Here is a 20,132-nt window from a genome sequence, read left to right as displayed (position 1 = left end):
CATTATTACAAGTTAGAAATTGCCCTTTGTTACTGCATGTACATTTCACTTTAGTCATTTCTATGTGGCTGAGAATTAAACTTTTAAGAACCTGACTGCATGAATTAGTAGATTTTCTTATTGCACAAACAGAAACATGATACCACCAGGACACGTCATGTCTAGAAAAGAAAAAAAAATATTACTCCCTAGGGTATATTCTGCATATTTTACAGAGATAAATCCTGTTCTAGCCTATTAGGAAATGACTCATTGATCAAGAAAGGTTTTTCTATTTCCTGAGCTGTCAATTTGCACAATTTATCAGAGGACAGTGCTAATCTGACGTTTTTTTCAAACCACAACCTTGGCAAGGAAATGCCACGTAAATTGCAGCTTTCTTAGCACAGTTGAGGAGAAATACTTGTAAGTAATAATCAGAAGCTGGATGGAGGAAAAGGACTCAAGATATATTTCTTTATAACTTACAGTGTGAATTTAAGAACTTTCCTCACGATATCTGAACAATTGTATTTGTGATTTATAGTAATTTCTAATGTAACCAACATTCAAATGTTGCTCATACTGATGCAAGAGAGTTTGAGGTTGGGCATTGCCAAGGAAGTCTCTAAACAATGGTTTTAAAGCTCTGGAATACATTAAATAAGGGGACTGATATTTCTAAGAAAAGGTTAGACAAACATCTGTCAGAAATAGTTAGAAGTAGCTGGCCCTGCTATGCAGAGTGAGATAGATAACCTGCTATGAGTCCACAAAAATAGTTCTAATTTAAAGGGAACATCTCCAGACAGAGAGAGTCAAAGTACAGCTGCCTCAAAAGGACATCTTCAAATAGAAACCAAGCTGCTGAGAGGATGTCCAGCTGGCTTCTGAGCATGAAAACGTACGTGTGGCTTTGCCACACTGACCAATATACATGTATATACAGGCAACTCTATCCAATATACCAAGAATATACTAGATACTGATAAAACCTGGTTGTAAAGCTTTCTCAAGTGCTTTAAACAAAACATAATTTTTTATAACATACAAACCCGCTTCTGTGGTGTTCTTGTCACAATTTGTATCTATGAAAAAATGCAAGTCAGGTTTAATGGAGTGTCTTACTTAGTGCTTTTGTTTTCTTCCATGTTCCTGTGTTGCATGAGCACACAGGAATGCATGTATACTTTTATGATAGCATAATGGAGTATTTTTGACACATCTGATGCAAATGTTGCCTTCATAGGATTCAGAACAGAATTAGATTGAGGCCATATGTACTTAGGCATTCATAAACCCAGCAGCTGGCTTTGAGTTTCCTACATGACTTGATCCAAACTGAAATGAGTAGAAAGCCTGCACGTTTCCAGCAGACCAGGAGGTGCACTCAGTGAACTAAAAGCAGACCCATAGCTCACAATACTTCTCTGCAGGCGGCTAACATTTCTGAGATGTACCACTGGACATTTCATTTCCCTTTTTAGTGGGTCCATCCAAGGGAGAAGAGAACAACATACTTTCAGCTCAAGTAAAAACATTTTTGATGTGCATCTTAAGGTTTCTTCAAACAACATTTACATAGTCAAGCAAATAAAATTTCCCATTAAGTCTTCCTTATCTTTGTCTTAAAACTAGAAGTTTAGTCAATTACAAAGGAATCTAATAATGCAGCCTGGTTTCAGAGAAAATTCATGAGCAAATCATCCTCCCAACAAATTTCATAAGATCCTACACCAGGTTATCAACATGTGTACATCCTTCCTTTAGCACTACTTAGTAAGCTAGCATTCCCTCCTGAAGTAATATAGAAATATGATATTTTGCTAAGTGTATGAAGTTGCAGAACAGAGACCTTGAGCACCAAGGCTCGGAAACGTCTGTGAGGTGCTAGCCAAGGGCAGTTCTGTTCCTGTGAATCAGTCACTAAAAATAGGAGGAGCTACCTTTTCTAAAATGGATTGTAAAGGACTGGGGGATGAAGGGACTCTGCTGGACATATTTATTGCAGTGTCTTAGCAGGAGCCTCATTTATTTCATTTGCAGTGGCCAGAGTATTCTGGCTGTTTGGGTTCTCACTCCTCTTCTGAAATGGCCACAGGCTGAAGTTAACATCAAAAACTTCCTGATGAACCTGTGTGGAGAGGCAAGAAAAAGCACAGACCACCAGTGGGTGTCATATGATCTTGTTCTCTAAGGCTCTGGCTCACCTCCAGACAGAAGTTCCTGGGGGAAAGGGGTGTCTAAGCATCAGCTTCCAATCTCACAACATCCCCACAGTCTCCCCAAAGTGATTTCAGCTACTGTCTGATTGGGTTAAGATAACAGGGCTGTGCTTGGAAGCAAGAGCAAGAATAAGAGGTGTGCTAGAGGAAGAGCTGAGGCAATCAATGTATTAAGCTATCATCCATACGCACTTCTCATGAATGTGTTGCAAACAGAAAATGCAGGAGGGTCTACGGATAATGGGAATTTGTGTGTCAGACGGGAAATGGGTGGTTGTTATATGCATGAATAGCATAAGTAATGAAATGTACAAGTTTCTGGCCATGTATAAGAAAAAAATCATTAAGCCATTACAATTTTGCATTATGAGGACAAGGCTAATCATTTCCAGGCCACCTGCTTTGCTTGCTGTTTCAGCCCCTCGTCTGCCCTCCATTTCTGTCTGTTGTGTTTTTTAACTTTTTTTTTTAAAGTAGAGAGCATCCATTCAACCAACACATGTGTAGATTTTTACACACCAGCAACTAGAAAATATGACTCTAGTTTAGAAAATCTGGCTTTTAGAGCAAAAATCCCAGTAGACAATGATCGTGTCTGCCTTTGTATCTGTGCGGCATCTTTGCATGATGTGGGCTAATTAACAGGTGACATTCCAGCTGTGATCAAGGAATGGGAGACAAAATCCTGCCTGCAGGCTACGATTACATTTGGGGCAGAACATTAGTATCCCTGTGGCTGTTGTTCTGGACTGGGGCATAGTAATAAGCACTGCTGTCTGGGGACCACTGCATCCATACGGTCACAAGAAAACTGCTCTCTGTTAACATATTTGAAGCCAGTTTGGCCCTAGTTCCTTTGCACATCCCCAAGGATCTCAACCACAAGGCCTGAGCAGTAAAAGAGTCATGTTGAGCCTGCCACACGGGGAATTTCACCCTCCTGTTTGTACAGCATTTTGCTGAATGCTGCCATTGAAGTGAGAATTACTATTACATTTTACTGCTCATGAAAGCAAAGCTTGACATATTGTTTGCTTAGAAAATGCACAGAGTGCCTCCAAGCACATAGCTTTTCACTGCGGTGGTACCCCACTGGTTAAATCTAACATTGTTTTCCCTGAAGTGGGCTCTCTAATGCAGTATTAGTGCTGCTGACTTCAGCAACATCTCAGCAGTGTGCTGCAAATGCAGTCATCAGTGGCAAGGCATTCAACTAAGTATGGAAAGAGAGACAGGTAAAGGCAGAAAGGGCAACTGACATTAAACCAGAGAGATTGAATGTGCTGTTAGAAATAAAGTAGCACTCATTGCTCCCGATTGCTCTTGTCCTGGAGTGGGGTAGGGAGAAGGCAGGAGGAGTACAATAGGTGATAAAACTATGTAAGTCATAAAGTTGGTGTTTCCTTCCTGATACAGTATAATACTACTAAAATATAGGGAAAGTTCTTATATTGAGTTCTCTCTGCTGATGGGGGGAGAGATGTCAGTAATATGTACCAGAGGGAATCATGTCTAACCACTGCTTTGCCACCCCTGGCAGCAGCTTTGGGAAAATGTTATATAAAAAGGCTTCTGCAATTTTTGTGTCATTTGTCATATAATGCCAGCCAGTGCTTGATTCTCAGTAGGTTTCCAAAAATAAAAAATAAAAAAAATCTACATAATTCTGCTATATCAGTTATAACTGAGACATGCTAATTAATAGCTGTTGGAATAGCCCAACTGCTTAATTGATTTGGAATGCAATTTTTACGAGAAACAATCACTGCTGCTTTATAATGTGGCTTGTGCTGTTCTTCTTTAGAAAACTACAGATCAGACAAAAATAAAAAAGTATTAAACAGCCAAAATTGTAACATGGTTGAAACTTAGTGTCTGAGTTAAGGTGTCTCTGTAGGAACAGCTTCCCAACAACCAAAGGAGTCCTCACAGAGTAGTGATGCTGCTGCACAGGATTTTAAGTGTCTTCTCTACTCCTGAGGAGTTTCTTTAGTGGCAGATGTGAAACTTAGTTATGCAGCAAGTCATCAAAATGAATCTATCACTAAAAGATGCTGTCACACCTATCTGACAGCAGTTTTATCTTGAAGAGGAGGTGGAGTGAGAGAGCAGCTGGGTGGGTGTCTGGCAGCCAGCCGAGGTCAGCCCACCATGACAGCTTGCACAAGTGCCAAGAGAGCGGAGGACAACATTCAGTCTGTATCACTCAGCAGTTTTCTCTCTACGTCCCCCCAGTCATGATGTGCATATGGGATATGGTGAAAAAGTCACCAGTCCATTACCATCATGCTCTAAGAATATCAATGCATAGATCAAAACTTAAACTACAGTGATGAGCAGGAGATAGTTACAGAGAGAGCAAGCGGCCTTCCAACAGCAATGCCTTTATGTCATTAACTACTGGAGCTGGGTCAATACAGAACAAAAACATTCATTTGTCTTATTGACTGGATTTGATTTTTTCACTTCTTATCACCTTTCATTCTCATTTTTCCTTCCCCCACATAGGCATTATATTTTACTCATTTTCTATACACATGTAAGGAAATGGCTGTTAGCAGCACACATTTTCACATAAAGCTAAATGTCAAATTCATTAAATATTTCATGTTGGCAGGAGTTGTGTACACTCCTAACTAATCTAGGAAAAGTAGCAATACAATGTGAGATCTCAGACAATTAAAAAAAAAAAATCACTATCTTTGCAGATATTAAATGACTAGAAAATGGGTGCTATGTAAACTTGACCAGCTGCAGTGTTTATTAGTCTGGCTGTGATTAGTTTAACAAGTGTGTAAAAGATTAAAGAATCTATTCAATTACTATTCCCCTGAGCTCTGCCATGTCCCTTTTTGTTGATTTCAACAGATTTTGTGAGGGTGTTGGAAGACTTTCTGGTATTCTATCATTTCACTTTAGCTATTCCAAACCCAGCCTTTCTAAAGAGATAGAAAAGAAGAATGTAAAAGCTAATTTAATTTTAGTCAAGAAAGTACAGTGTGAGAGAGAAGGGTCTGAATATCATTTTTATGCCTATTGTATTTCTGAAAGGTGCTCCTACTTCTAATTGTAATTTCTTTAAAGCACAGAAGAATGGCAGTTCAAGCACCCAGCTCACATGGACCTTTCAAAGCAGGGAAAAAAAAAACTCACAATGGTTGCTTAGGAAAAGAAAAAGTCTGTAGGATGAAGATCTCAGTGCCCTTAATATTTTATTTAAAAAAAAAAAAAAAAAGAAAAGAACGTCACTAAGTCAACAAATCCAATACCAAATCATTTTTGTATAGGTCCTGATTAATAATTACGACGTATTATAATTATTTATTTCATAGAGAATAAACTCCTCAAAGCAGGGGTCCTAACAACAGCAGTATTTAAAACCGGAATGCCATTGTGTTGAATCTGTTCCAAATAGTAACAAGTATTACCACATACCTCTGTCTTTCAGCTCATTCTGGAAAAATCATGATGCTAGACAACAGTCATTTTCCTTGATCTTACATGTGAGGAGTTCAGAAGTATTTCTAGCCTCCTTCTTGTGGAGTGATTCAACTTTCATTAAGATTTGCACAGAAAACAGGATTAAGCCCAGAAAAGTCAGGTAGCTTTTTAAGCATAGCACTCTGCTTCTGTTTATATGCCTATCAAGATAAAAAAGTCTACTTAAGACCTAAAAAAAAAAAAAAAAAAAAAAAAAGGAAAACATTTGTGCTTGAATTCTTTAGTTTCATGTCCTTACACTCACAGAATCACAGAATATCCCAAGTTGGAAGGGGCCCACAAGGATAATCAAGTCCAACTCCTGGCTCCACATAGGTCTACCCAAAATTCAGACCATGTGACTAAGAACACAGTCCAAATACTTCTTAAACTCTGACAGGCTTGGTGCCATGACTACATCCCTAGGGAGCCTCTTCTTTTTTTGTCTTCAACATAAACTTTCACAATCACGTATAATTAGCAACCAATGAAGTTGAAGATATGCTTTTCTTTCTTCAGAAAAGGGGACCACACTTTGAACGGCAGAGAAAGGGCTTCTGTAGTCAGCATCTTTCTCTACTCTACTTATCACCAAAATATTGAACAGTGACTAAATATCGGCATGCTTCATTGTAATTGAGTGTTAAGAGTACTGGAAAATAAACGGAAAGAATGAGTTTGCAAAGTACAGGAGGTAAACACCTCTCTATGTTTTAAGGATGGAAGAAGTATCAGTGTCTTCCTTCAACCAGTATTGATTAATCTTGTATCTTGGTTTGAACAACAGTAAATCGAACTCCACTGCATATTCAAATATCATTTTTCCATGCAAAATGATAATCAGGCATTTTTTTCAACATCCCACTTAGATTTTCATTGCAATATTCCAAAGTATCATAGAATCATAGAATGGCCTGGGTTGAAACTGACCTTAAAGATCGTAGTTTCAACCCCCCTGCTCTGGGCAGGGTTGCCAACCACTAGAGCAGACTGCCCAGAGCCACATTCAGCCTGGCCTTGAATTCCTCCAGGGATGGGGCATCCACAACCTCTCTGGGCAACCTGTTCCAGTGCCTCACCACCCTCTGAGTGAAAAACTTTCTCCTAATTTCTAAACTAAATCTCCCCTGTCCTAGTTTAAAACCATTCCCCCTTGTCCTATCACTATCAACACATGTAAACAGGCTTTCCCCTCCTATTTATATGCTCCTTTCAAGTACTGAAATGCAGCAATGAGGTCTCCCCGGATCATCTTAATCATCCCCTGGATCATCTTAATGTAAATGAAAATGCTTGGTTGAGACTAAGTGCAAAAATGTGAACTGTAGTTCACAAACAAAAATAAGACATTAACCCAACAAAAACAGTGATAAATTCTTACCTAGATCCTTTAAGAATAAGGCAACAAATAACTGATTAATCTGTTTCAATTAAGTAGGGGATTGTATACTAGGGTTGTATACTAGATGCCCATCTACAAGGATAACTAAGCATGGGAACACCTACTGAAATACCAAAATCTCCTTCACTGGGAAGTTTCTAACTTAACATTCAATCATCTGCCAAAAGTCATTTAGGTGTCTGAACGTGCCCTGCATGCCCGTAGGGACTAAGAAGAAAAGCAACCAGTGAAGGGTAAATAAGAAAAACAGCCTAATGCTGTAGGCTGTATTCATCATCCAGGACATGTAAACAAACCAGTAAAATGTTAACAATATTAAAATAAATAAATAAATAAATACATACATAAATAAATACATAAAATAAAAATAATTCATCTCAGTATTCTAGTCCTGACTCACACCAGGAAAAATGCTGTTGAAATTCTTTCTCTCCCCTTCTGTGTAAGATAGTCAAATGCATCTCAGATAAGATAGTCAAAATGCATCTTTTTTGTACCAGTCCTGCCAAAAGTCTCTAATAATCTTTCACAATTATATAAATATCTCAAAGCACTTTACAAATAATAGACAAATCCCTGTGACACTGGGGAAAACTGATACTGTATATATTCACAGTTTGTCTTATGTAAACACTGATGCAGCTTTTAGCAAATGAATTAAATGATTTAAAGATTAATTTCAGATGTTGATTAAAACAAGGTCTTTGTTTTATATGCATCAAGCAGGTACAATTATTTCTCATCCATGTATTAGCAGGTCTTCAAGTTCTTTTAGGGGACATGTTCTTTTCCACTACACATGACACGACGATGGTCTGTCTGTTACAAGATTAATAAATTAATAATAAACAAATGAAACTCCCTTCTTTTGTTGGTCATTAAAAAAAAATAATAATACAATAGCCATAAGTAAGCTGCTCTTGTTGATTATTTACAAGAACTTCCAGGTGGATTCTAAGCCAGCCTGTCTACCATCAGAACTGCAGTCAGAGCCTGCCCATGAACCTAAAATGGAATGTCCAAGACTTACTCTATTGCAAACACAGCCCTAGCGCTTCTGCGTACTGAGGCTATGCAAATTGCATGGAAATAACAGGAAGCCCAAGCATGGCTTGCACGAGTATCAGCCAGAACCTATGCACTGATATTAAAAAAAATCTCAGCAAAGTCACAGTCATGGGATGCTGGGATACCTTCCCCTCCCTCACCCCTCTCCCAGGCACTGCACTTTTCTGAGGCATAGGTGACAGCTCACTGTTCAGAAGGGTGGGTGTACAGTGCAGGGCGTGAACTCCAGGAACAGCTGAAAGCGTCTTCTGTTTTTTCTTTCTGGCTTGACTTCAGGACAACAATCCTCAGGGGGTTCCTAGCTAACACTTATTGGCATTACCGTGAAGATGCACTGCTACTGACACCATTTGTAGCACTACTTACAGAGCTGCCAAGTCCAGACGAATACGTGAGGGAGATTTGCCTTGTGCTGGAGTGAGATTGCACACTGCTGGAGAGCAGTTCGAATTTTGTTTCCCCTGCTTTGCTTTCTCTCTGTCCTGACCTCCTTTCCACCCTGCCCTCCTCCAAATCCACCCATCTGCTCTTGTCCCTCACTACTCTCCAGTCGTGCTGGCAGCGTGGGAGGCAGCATACCTGCATCTTGCTGCTCAGCTCCTCTTCTCGGCGCCCTGTACTCATCTGCACTCTCCATTGCCTCTGACACTTGAGCCCAGAGCAAGGGGCCAAGCACATGCCCACATGTGACGGGACTCATCAATGAACTCCCTGGCAAGGTACTACAGGTATTGGAAAACAGAGTAGAAGAGCATTACAGGAGATTTAGGAAGAGCGGAGGGAAGGCTGGAAGTGATTGGCAGGGGCAAGTCCCAAATAGGGAGCCCCTCCTGCTTCAAGAGCGGTGTTTGTTCCAGCACGCTCACTGGCAGCAGTGCTATCAGCAGGTTTATGAAGCTATTTATAGAGAAACTGAATACAGAGAAACCCATGAAAAATTCTCACCATCCCCTTTCTGAAATAAGATTAAAACTAATAGATCACTGCCAAAACCTCTTTCCCTAGCATTAGATCAGTATTTCTTGGGAGCTAGTTGATGCAGATCTCTGCTCTGTCAAGAGCCAAATCGGAAGCACGTGCTTTCGGCTCAAGATCTTTGGGTATAGTGATGACTTTGTGGAAACGAGTTCCTCTCAGAAGAGATGAGCACACCATTGTTTTTCCTTATTAGGCAGTATTTAGAAAATGTGCTTTCTTTTCAGGATGTCACAAGCCTCAAGTACAAACACCAAGGAAGAAGCAGCTGCTCGCTGGTTCTTGGCAGGCTTCATCTTCAGAGGAACAAGGCTGGTTGAAGCTGCTTATCCACGGTCTTCTCTTTAAAGACTAATCTTAAAAAATGACATTGAACTACGACATGCGATTGGTTGAAATGGGTCAACTGCATTTTCAGGGTGACAGAGCACTGGAACAGACTGCCCAGGGAGGTTGTGGAGTCTCTTTCTCTGGAGGCACTCCTCCGGACGCCTACCTCGGCAGCGTGCTCTAGGGAACCTGCTTTGGCTGGGGGATTAGACCCGATGATCTCTGGAGGTCCCAACCAACCCCTACAATTCTGTGCTTTTCCTCTCCAGAATTCCGGTAATACTTAGGAGGATTCAGGATGTCCCACCACAAGATTTCAAGGTTTTCTCTTTCAAAGTGCTTAGGATAATGCAGGGCCAGGGTTTTAGCTGGTGTCCTGCTGCTGGAGCAGCCAGACTGGGATCTTTCAAATATCCTGTCTCAAGGATTCACCAAAGAAATTCAGCTAATGGTCTTAAGGCCAGACCAACCAGTGAACCTAGTCTTGCAACAGTTTAACATAAGAAAGCCTGTGTGCAAAGGGAAGAACGTTCTTAGAAACCTCTGGCAAGAGAAGCAAGTGGGGGAGACAAACAACAAAACAAAGATTCAAGCTGTCCTTCCTAGGAAACTATCTAATCTGCATTTGAAATGTGATTGATGGCAGTTGTCTGCCAGGGGTACAGCATCACAGCAGCGTGAAGGAATCTCTTGATCACCTCATGGTCATGTGAAGGGGAACTTCAGTGGCAACACATATACCCTATAAACTGGAACTGTAAGATAAGATGCCAATACATCACCCAGCCAGGGCAGTACAACATTTGCTGTAGAACTCCCTTAGGTTAATGGAAAGGGAACAGACCTTAGACCTTTCGCGTATAAATGAGGCTAGAAAAATACATGCACAAAAAGAACAGTGTGAGCACCTTGAGATTTCTTGGTGCATCCTTAGGGGTGTATCAGCACATTACTGACCACACCTAAGGAGCTCACACTGATGCTCCTCTGTAAAAACAAGTAAAAATTTCTGCATTTCTGCTGGTGTTTTCCTCACTCTAGCAAATTATTTGAATTTACAGAAAAAATACTGTGAATTCATGTAAAACTTAGTAATGATCTGCTACTTCAATTAAGTGAGGTTTTCTCAATTTTTCTGGGCAACAGCAATAAAAGTGAATATTTCAGCATGTGGTAATGGTCAGAAATCTTGTAAGAAGCACATCAGTTGGGCTATTTTTTAACTCACCGGAGATACACTTTTTACATATACTGAGGATCCATTCTGTTTAGACAGTCTTAAGTTCCTGACACAGTAACAGAGTCTTAGCTGAAATGAATGAAGCCTTTACTGTGCTTTGAAAACCTATTATGGAACAGGAAAAGAATGCATATAAGCTAGCTATTACAGAATGGCTCTGTGCAGAAAAGACTTTTTGTAAGTGAGAGGAAGTTGCTGTTTGAAATGCACTTGTTCAGTATAGCCATTTTTATAGCCATTTTTCTCTATCATTCTTTATAACACACACATTTTTCTTTTCCGCTTTTGGTGTGTAAGATGCTCCAGTGAAGATGCCGCAGTCAGAATGATTTACCTGTCCCGCCTTCATGCAGGACAATTATTAGAAAGTGAGAGTCAGAGAGCTCAGGTAAGCAAAAGGAAGTAGGTCAAAGAGACACCAGACTCATTATGCTGAGCACGGCAGTAAATCACTAACAGAACAGATGAGCAGTGTCACCAGTCGGGCACACAGAGCCCCAGGTCAATGCCAGCCCCACTCTGGCTGCACAAAGCTGGCTTCAAAGTTGCTATATATTCTACACTTCAGGGTATCTTTAGGTATATTTAGGTATATTGATAAGGAGACCAGTAAAACAAATAAATTATGCAATACTTTTCTTGTCTTACACTCAATTTCTGTTCAGACAATAGCATAGAAACACAGTTGCAGTTTGAACTATGATAAAACTCCACAGCCACACAAGAATGGCATCTGCTGATATGGTGCGGCAAGTGTCTAGCATCTCATAGCACTTCACAGTGTTGCCGTACTGCACCACTGACACACAGCTACATGCATTCAGAGATCAAACTTAAAAGAGACAGCTGTGGCACCCTAGTCACCTTTGCCCACAATGAAGCTTCATCTAGGCAAAAGTATGCCTGCAAAGTGTATGGCAGGTGCATACGAACTCATTCTGCACTCGGAGCTGGTAAAAACAAATGAAATCACTACTGATAATGCCAAGCTCAGAGTAGCAACTTACAGCTTTTGGCAGAGCAGCAGTAAAGTTGACTGTGTAACTCCTTGCAACCCCAAAGCCCTGACAAATTGAGAATGAATCCACCAGGAAAGAGTGGTGTCCTCTAAACCCTACCAGTAAGGAGGTACCCAAGGCCATTTGGTCTAAAGTTCAAAACATTAGCACGACTAACTTGCCAACTTTTTCACTTGCTGTGACTGAGAATACATCCCATTAGAGTCAATATGTTCAAACTAAGTCACACCCAGGTGGTATAATTCAGTTGCCCATACATATATACAATCTAGTACCAAGTGAGAGGTCCTAGGGTATTCTACTTAGCCTTAATCTGCTGCTCCAGAAGGACAGAGGTCTCCCTTAGGTCAATAAGCATATGTAGCTGTCCTATATAAACATCTCAGCTTCCTTACTGCCACTTTAATGGAAGCCAATGCCCATTTTTAGAAAACCAAATCAACAAATAACATCCACTGGTGATGAGAAATCCAAGTCTCAAGTCTACATATCAGTATATCATTGCAACAAAGTAATGACCTCTGTTTCCTCAAGAAGGCAAATCAGTATGGTGGTTCTATCATCATAAAGAGGTGGCTCTGGTGTTGTTTTTTTGGCTGTCGTGATTGCTGCTACCCAAGGTCTCTCTGCATGACCCTTTATTGTGCAATCCAAACTCAGCAGCCTTAATCACTAAGAAATCAGTGATGGATCTGAGTTAACCTAAAGGAATGTCTTTGAGATGTGTTAACTGCTTCTTTCATCTCAGCTAGGAGTTTCCGCAGTACCATTTCTTTTATCATTCTGTCATCATTGAGTTATTCACCTTAGTAGCTAGCGATTTCCTTTTTTCTTTAAAATGAAACACTGATATTTGAAAGTCTAAAAAACCTGGGCAAGCTGTCAGTATGTATTTGCTGTTTACAAATCATGCTGGTTCTTTATATTACAGCATTGGATAAGAGAAGAATAATCCAAGCACCTTTTAACAACATACTGCATCTTAAGAATCTCAGTGGTACAAGTTTACATTGCCAAAATCCCAAATACTTATCTATTAAACTCAGTAACTTGTTTCTCTCTCCTAGGGAAGAAAAGATGAGTCAGTCCTGCTGAGATGTGAACATATGGCTGTAACAAATCTAGGTACTCATAGCCTGATGCTTTAAACACTGATGATCCTGTAGGATAGTGGTACCAAAATAACTTGCATTGCTTTATAAGATGTTTTTTAGGATAGGATATTAACTTTTGTTAACTCCTAGTAGTTAAACTGTCTGTTATTTGTACATATTTTGACAACAGATTCAGTCTTTCATTTAAAGACAGATTCTGGCTTTCAGTTTCACCTCTAAGATTTATCCAAACTGAAATTTGCACCATAAGCTCAAAATCTTCCAGTGAACTCCTATGCTTTTATTTTGGGACATCTGAATAACACATAGTAATACAGGTATGTGGGACAGTGCTTGCAACATTTGTCAACAATATCTTGCATAATAACATGGGAATATGTTATTAGCAGTTAAAGATGAAATCTGAATTCTTGGTCTCAGCATTCACAGGCCAAGGAAATATCCCCTAAACTCTGTGATTCATTAACACTTTAAAAAAAATCATATAACTCTTTTGAAATATCATTTTGTTTAAATGATCCAAACTGATGTTTGATTTTAACTGTGAAAAGCAGCCCAGAAAATATGATGGGGGAATAACAGTGGACCATGGAACAAAAAGAGTTTGGTATATGATGTGTTCCGTTCTCACCTGTTGCTTTATTCCCCTGGGTTAACTAGTTAAAGCTGCATGGCAGGTTATTTGTGAAAGTCAGTGGGTTCATCTTAGAGCACATTTTCCATTATAGTTAAAGTGTTTTTTATATACAAGCTGCATAGACAAATCAATGTCTCAGGAACTTGAATATGAGCAGCCGAGCAGCCTCTGAGAAAGACCAGGTTCCAGGATGTTTTCAATTTCTTACAGAAAACAAAAACCAGATGCACTCCAACAAAGTGGTCTCCAAAAGGTAGTATTTAGTATTTTCTTGAATGTCACTTTTTTTCCATACAAATGCTAAAACAAACAAACCAACCAACCAAACAAACAAACAAAAAACTTCTCAGAAATTATGTTGTTTAACTTTTTTTTTTTCCTATTATACTGAAATTATTACAAAAGAAAGGTTAGGCATACTGATCACACTGAACTCTATAATATTCTGTAATATTACCCCTTTCTTTTCTTGACTTCCTCATTTCCTTCTTGTTTCACCCCACACACTTACCTAATGTCTAGGGCCCTTGTTCACCCAGTGATTCCAAGTAGTCTTTTACTTTTAACTCATAGGTACAACACAATTCTAGTACATTTAAAATGAAGAACTTCATGTTGCATGCACTGAAGTGAGTAAAATTCCTAGCTCTGGGTCAAATCAAGAGAGTAAGATTTAAATTGTATCACTATATACAGTATATACACTGCTCTGTCTGAAGCTGATATAGTCTGCACTAGATAGATATGAATGTCATATGAATGCTAAAAGTTAAACCAAAAAACTACTCAATTGCAACTGATATCCTTTATCTTTGTCCCAAAATCAAACTCTAATTCTTCAGGTAACATCAGTTTTCAAGAGCTGCCCAAGAGACTTTTCAGTCCAAATGCCTATTAATGGGTTACTGCTGTACATATGTGGTAAAAACAGCATAGGTGAAACTGGCTCCTGAAATTGACTCTATCTTAACTTCTCCAACTTCTCACAACTCCACTGCTCTCCCTGCCTGAGACTCAGAGCATTATGCTGCCTTTGGTTCTTTTAATTCCCTTTTTCTCACAGTGTAGACGGTATCTTAATAACACCCTACCATTCGTCTCTCTTACCTTGACTAGAGTTGAACTTTTCCTTACTGTTACTACTATAGGAAAGTTGCTGTCCAATCTTTTACTTTGCTCCCTTTTTATTACTAATTTGACTGTTTCTACATCCTCATTTTTTCTATTTCCAGGACAACCTAGAGACAAAATTGATGAAACTAATAGTTCTCTGCTTTCATCCTCTCCTGCTAGTTTAGTCAAATCTTCCAACTACTGAGCAGGTTCAAAGTCCACAGTATTCATCTGCCTTTACCTGCAAACTCTGCATAGGCTTTAGCAAAGTACAGATTTCTTCATTCTCTTATATGCCTCCCAAACTCTTTGTTTTTTTGTTGTTTTTTTTTTTTTTTTTTTCTCCTACCTTACTGTATTTTGCACTGTTGCACTGTGCAATACCAGGAGTGTCCTCCTGTTTGTCCAATTTCTATCCTCCTCCAAATCTCTCTTTAAAATCAACTACTTAAAGGTGTTCTGCAACCCATGCTTACACTAGGCACAGTAGAGTACTGATCATCAGAGGGAACAGTAGCAAATATGATTTTGTGATGCAAATAACACATGGTCATTACCCTGCCTTCATTTGCTAGGATCAGAGCTACCTTTTTTACACATCATAGCTTTCCAAAGCAAAGTCTTCTTACACTAAACTAAAAAGAAATGACTTATCAGTGCAGAATGAAATTAAGTAGCCTAGCCCACAGCTGCACTTCATGGTATAAACCACACCTCTTTATATAACTTGAAAAGAAAGGACAGAAATGAACACCCTCATTCTACTCATCTGTGTCTTTATAATGAAGTTTGCCTTTTGCATTGGTCTCTTTGACATTAAATGACAGATAAAGCAGAAACTGCAGTAGTTTGTAACACTCTGTAGCCAGCATCAGTTTAACTTAAACTGAGTCGTCAAAGCTGAAGATTTCTTCCAATGGCAATCAAAAGATGATCCAATCCTGCCATCTGCACAAAGACATTTGAGACTTGGCTCAGTTGCCTCACACATAGGTGCCCAGTGCCTCTTGAGGTGTCTCAGGTGAGGTAAGAAATCCCATGGAAGTTGACACAAAAACCATGGAAGATTTGTGCCCCTCCAGAGTGGCAACTGGGGAGTATCAAATGGCTCTAGATACCTCTAATGGGAAATTCAATTGAGTCTTCAGCGTCTGTAAAGATGTGTAAGTATAACTAGTTTCCTCTAGTTGCAAAGTGAAGAGATAACCTTACTTCTTAAATGATGTGATCTGTGTATAAATACAGGCTGGTTTGCTCCCTCCCAGTGTCTTTAACATTTGATTGCAATGCATATATCATTCTTTTAATAGCGGATATTTGATAGCTCTAAACAAGTTAATTATATTTCTCAACAACTTTATGCGTTAGACCAGTATTAATATTCCTATTTTGCATTTAGGGGAAAAGGGAGAGAAGGGTAAGTAACTTATGGAAGGTTAAACGGTACGTCATTGGCAGGACCTGAAGAACTCCAGACTCTCAACCACAGCTTGAATTCCTCACAGACCACTAACTCCCACACAAAATGTAAGGATGATAATAAATGTATGATTTTAGGGTTCCAAACTGTAGAGAGACACTCTATACAAAACCTGTTTGTGAAAGGACACAGCAACTTATATCAAAATTTCCAAGTTCCAAAAGGTCAGCACAGATATAAACATCTACCTGGAAATTCAAACAGCTTTGGTAATCCATATTACTGCAATGATGGCAAAAAGCTGTAGGCACAAAGGATGGATCAAGATAGAACACCATTTTCTGCTTACTAAGAGTGTCACCAAGACAGACATCCTTCCCTTGGAAAGGACATAAACCATCACCCAGCAATACACTCATGCTTAGGGATAATTTCTGAGCATATTGGAAATGGTCTCATCTTCCTTCTTCTCTTCTACAAAGAAGTAGCAATTTTAGGCAGATGAATAATAGAAAAAATATCATTGCTGTAATACCCAGATGTTTCAGTCAGGATGAGGGATGTACTTTGTATTAGGTACTGCATAAAAATACATGTCCAAAGAGTTTATAAACTAATTTAAGCACAGAAAACAGTAAGAGGAGTGTTGGAAAGATGAAGGACAAGAGGAATTATAAGAACTAGAGCCTTCATATGCTGCTATAAACGCAATGTTACATTCTGAAATGTCTAGATGGGAAATTTGTGAGACATATGAAACCAGAAACATGATCTTTCACTAATTTCAGAGAGGATTGCATTGCTTGAATTGCACCAAATGGAAGAAGCAAAAAATCAGTGATACGTAGAACAAATGTTTGATGATTGTCTAAATCCAGTTTGATTCCACCAGTAATACATATGGCAGACGTTTTTTTTTTTCTTCTTAGTATGAGATCAGATATTGTGAGATGCTGTACCCCTACTCAGTGTGTCCAACTCTCCTTAAAATGCATATATTCTTCAGGTGCCTGCTTGGGATTTTAATCTTCTGTTACCCAATTCACTCACTGTGTATGAATACTGTGTAAATTCTGTTATGAGATTCTAGGACAGCTTTCACATTGGAATGTTAGGGACAATTCCTAATGACTTTTGGGATGAAGTTTGATCTGCTTATGAATGTAATTATATAGTCTGATTGTCTGGAATAGAAAAGAACTTGACTAGGGGAACCTGTACCATATATGCTTCCAGGTTTATTAAATATTTGGTTTATCTAGAAAACACACTTACTGGAACTGCAGAAATACACCTGAGATGAGGGAAGATCATAGAATCATAGAAACATGAGGTTGGAAATGACTTACAAGATCATCTAGTCCAACCATCTTCCTATCACCAATACTGCCCACTAAGCTACTAAATCAAAGATACTATACAACAGGATAAAAGCACAGTCCAGTTGCCTCCATTCCATATTCATTCCAGTCTAACAACTGAGAAATCAGTCCCCAGTTAGTTGTCTATAAGATACAATCCCTCATGTCAAGTCTATTCCTTTAAACCTACTCTTTCCACATAGTCTTTCTATGGGATATTGATCTTCCTTGATGTGAATTCAGAATACCAGGTTTAAGCCAGATGAAATCTACCAGCAGACTCTGTTCGTCTATCTAAATCTTTTAGTACAGTCATCATTATGGAGTCTGACCATTAATTCGTTTCAATGACTATTATTCTGACCTGGGTTCAAACCAGCAACATAACCAGTCCCAAGCCAGCCATATTGCCACAACAAGGGCCTTGGCCTTTAGAAATATTGATAGGGAAAAAAAATGTTTCTAGAAAATATTGCTTGGATTAATCTGATTTAAGCAAGCTTAGAGATACCACAGCTCTCGCACACATCTTCAGACTGCTAGCCTGCTTGCCAGGAACATCGGTTGATATATTTCAAGCAGCTAACTGGTAGCACAAGTTAGCACAATTCATGCTAGACAGAACTGTGGAAACTGCTTGTTCTCAGTCTGACCAGAACAGAGCATTATAATACAATGCACTCTGAAATAAGCTGGGTACTTGAGTGTGAAGGTTAACTGTTCTGCTTTTAATAGTCAGGACTCTTTGTATCCGTTCACTGCAAGATTTCTCTACCTTGATCTTTGTATCTAAGAAAACAGTAATTAAAACGTAGCATCATTCTTCACATGTACATGCAGAGAACAGGCTACATAGGTAACATTGGACTATCCTGCGCTGATTAAAGGATTGGACCTTAGACAACTTTTCCTTAGCAATTTGTTTTTGTTTTTCCATTCCACTGATTTTTATCTATTTCCTGAGTCCCTTGGAGAATTAGAAATTAACATTTTTTGCTTCCTTCCTGAGTATACATTAGCATCCTTGCTGCCTGGTTAATGAAGTCAATACACTGAAGGGAAATAACAGGTAGCATTCTGCAGCCCTTACCAGGGATTCAGCTTGGCAGAGAGGAAACCTGCTGGCTCTGAGGTCTTCAACCTGTCACAATACTAGTAGTTCTGGGCACATTAGTAGGTTGTGACCAACCACCTGTTGGATCCATATGCTTTAAAACTGATTGCCAAGCAAGGGGGCTGTATGCAGAATGCCAGCAGCACAGCTTCCTCTGTGCCTTGTCAGGGGAGAGGAGGGAAGAGCTCTTCACAGTAAAAGGCATTTTGCAATGCATAAAATGACATAAAATGAAACAACAGCAAACACAGATTCAGAAATGAACCTGGGAAGAGCAAGTTTTCACCGCAGGATAAGGAATAGACTGTCACTAAAATAACCAGATCTCTGTTAGCATTACTGCCCATGTGTTCCTTGTGAAGCTGAGGGCGGAGGATGCTGATGAGTTCATTCCAGCCTTCACCTTATTAAAGATGTAGTAAGGCTTAAACTAAAGCTTAATTGTATAAAGTGTATACTATTCAAACAGCACATCAGATCTTCTCAGCAGAAAGATGTCTGTTCTGCTGTATTCTTCTACACCAGGAGAAACTGTTTCTAACGTTTCATTTTGTAGACATGAGGGCACAGAGGATGACAGGCAAATTGACCACTAAAACCAAACCTGTGGAATAAAGATGAATAGCCAACACCCATGCTATCACTTCAGACTTCCAGCAAGCACTGCTGTACAGCGCCTGGCTGCCAGCAGTTCTGCTGCAAACCTAAGCATATGGCTTCAAGTTGCTTTGCTCCTGTACCAATGCACAGAAATATGACACACCAGTATACACATCGCCAGTAGCTTTTTTACAGTCACTTCTTCTGTAGGATGCATATAAGCCTCCTCCCATGTCAGGAAGGGAGAGCATTTCATTACAGTTTATTTTAAAACACAACTTAGATCATTTTATTGAAAACCACTGCACTGGCGTAAATCTCCTGCCACCATCACACAAACACACTGGCCAAGACAGAGTCCAAACCTAACTATAGAGTTAATCAAACTATCCACTTGGGCTGATCAATTGTTAACATAACAGTGTAAAAAGTCAAGGGGTCCCTTTGGGCTCCACTATTTAATGTTTTTTTATACTGTCCACACTATGGGTTACACTGCAGCAGCATTTTGCTCCAGTTGCTTGCCAACAAACATTTACCATCAAGGAGCTCTGAGCAAGCTGCCACATCTGTGTCCACTCCTGTACCACCCATTTAGCAGAGACAATGATCACTACAAACAACAAAGGAGCCACAGATAAAACAAACAATGCTCTGAGCCAGGGATCACAGCCATCCCAGGCAAGTTTGCCAGGGAAATACTCAAGAAAAAGGGAGGGAAGGAAAGGGTGACATCAAATATAGAACTGCAAAACTTACACCGAAAAGAGGCTTTACCCACGTACCCACCCAACCCCACATCTGAGGAGTGTTCCCCAGCACAGTGCTAAGACTGAGCAAGAAAGCCTGTGCAGTGCACATGGGAAGCAGACGAGCATCCAGCATCTCCTCCCATCTGGAGTCAAATAGCCCCCTACGAGTCACTCGACAGAAGGAGTAACAATAATAATTGTTATTATTGTAGTAACGGTAGTAAGAGAGATTCACCAACCTTGAGGATCCCAGTTCACCTGTTTTCTTGGAGTCTCGATTGGAAATTTCATCGCTTCCTTTT

The 20,132-nt window shown here is 39.6% G+C and overlaps 1 protein-coding gene across 5 annotated transcripts in view; it reads right to left on the bottom strand.

Annotated features, from left to right (window-relative positions):
* The window catches only part of KCNK10 (potassium two pore domain channel subfamily K member 10), a 79,556-nt gene that overhangs the window by 48,003 nt on the left and 11,421 nt on the right, over window positions 1–20,132 (bottom strand). For 2 of the 5 annotated variants that reach the window (XM_027458637.3, XM_027458639.3), the window contains exon 2: window positions 20,070–20,127. The exons of 2 other annotated variants lie outside the window; for them this stretch is intronic. In XM_027458637.3, the coding sequence (XP_027314438.1) occupies window positions 20,070–20,121 (52 nt within the window). In that variant the 5' untranslated portion in view covers window positions 20,122–20,127. Of the gene's footprint in view, window positions 1–8,520; window positions 8,653–20,069; window positions 20,128–20,132 lie in introns of those variants that run through there. One more of the 5 variants, XM_021276237.4, reaches the window with a different exon arrangement.

Source organism: Anas platyrhynchos, chromosome 5 (genome assembly GCF_047663525.1).
Source record: "Anas platyrhynchos isolate ZD024472 breed Pekin duck chromosome 5, IASCAAS_PekinDuck_T2T, whole genome shotgun sequence".
In the NCBI taxonomy this organism is placed as follows: domain Eukaryota; kingdom Metazoa; phylum Chordata; class Aves; order Anseriformes; family Anatidae; genus Anas; species Anas platyrhynchos.
Note: the sequence above shows the minus strand (reverse complement) of the source record. Positions and strands in the feature narration are given on the sequence as shown.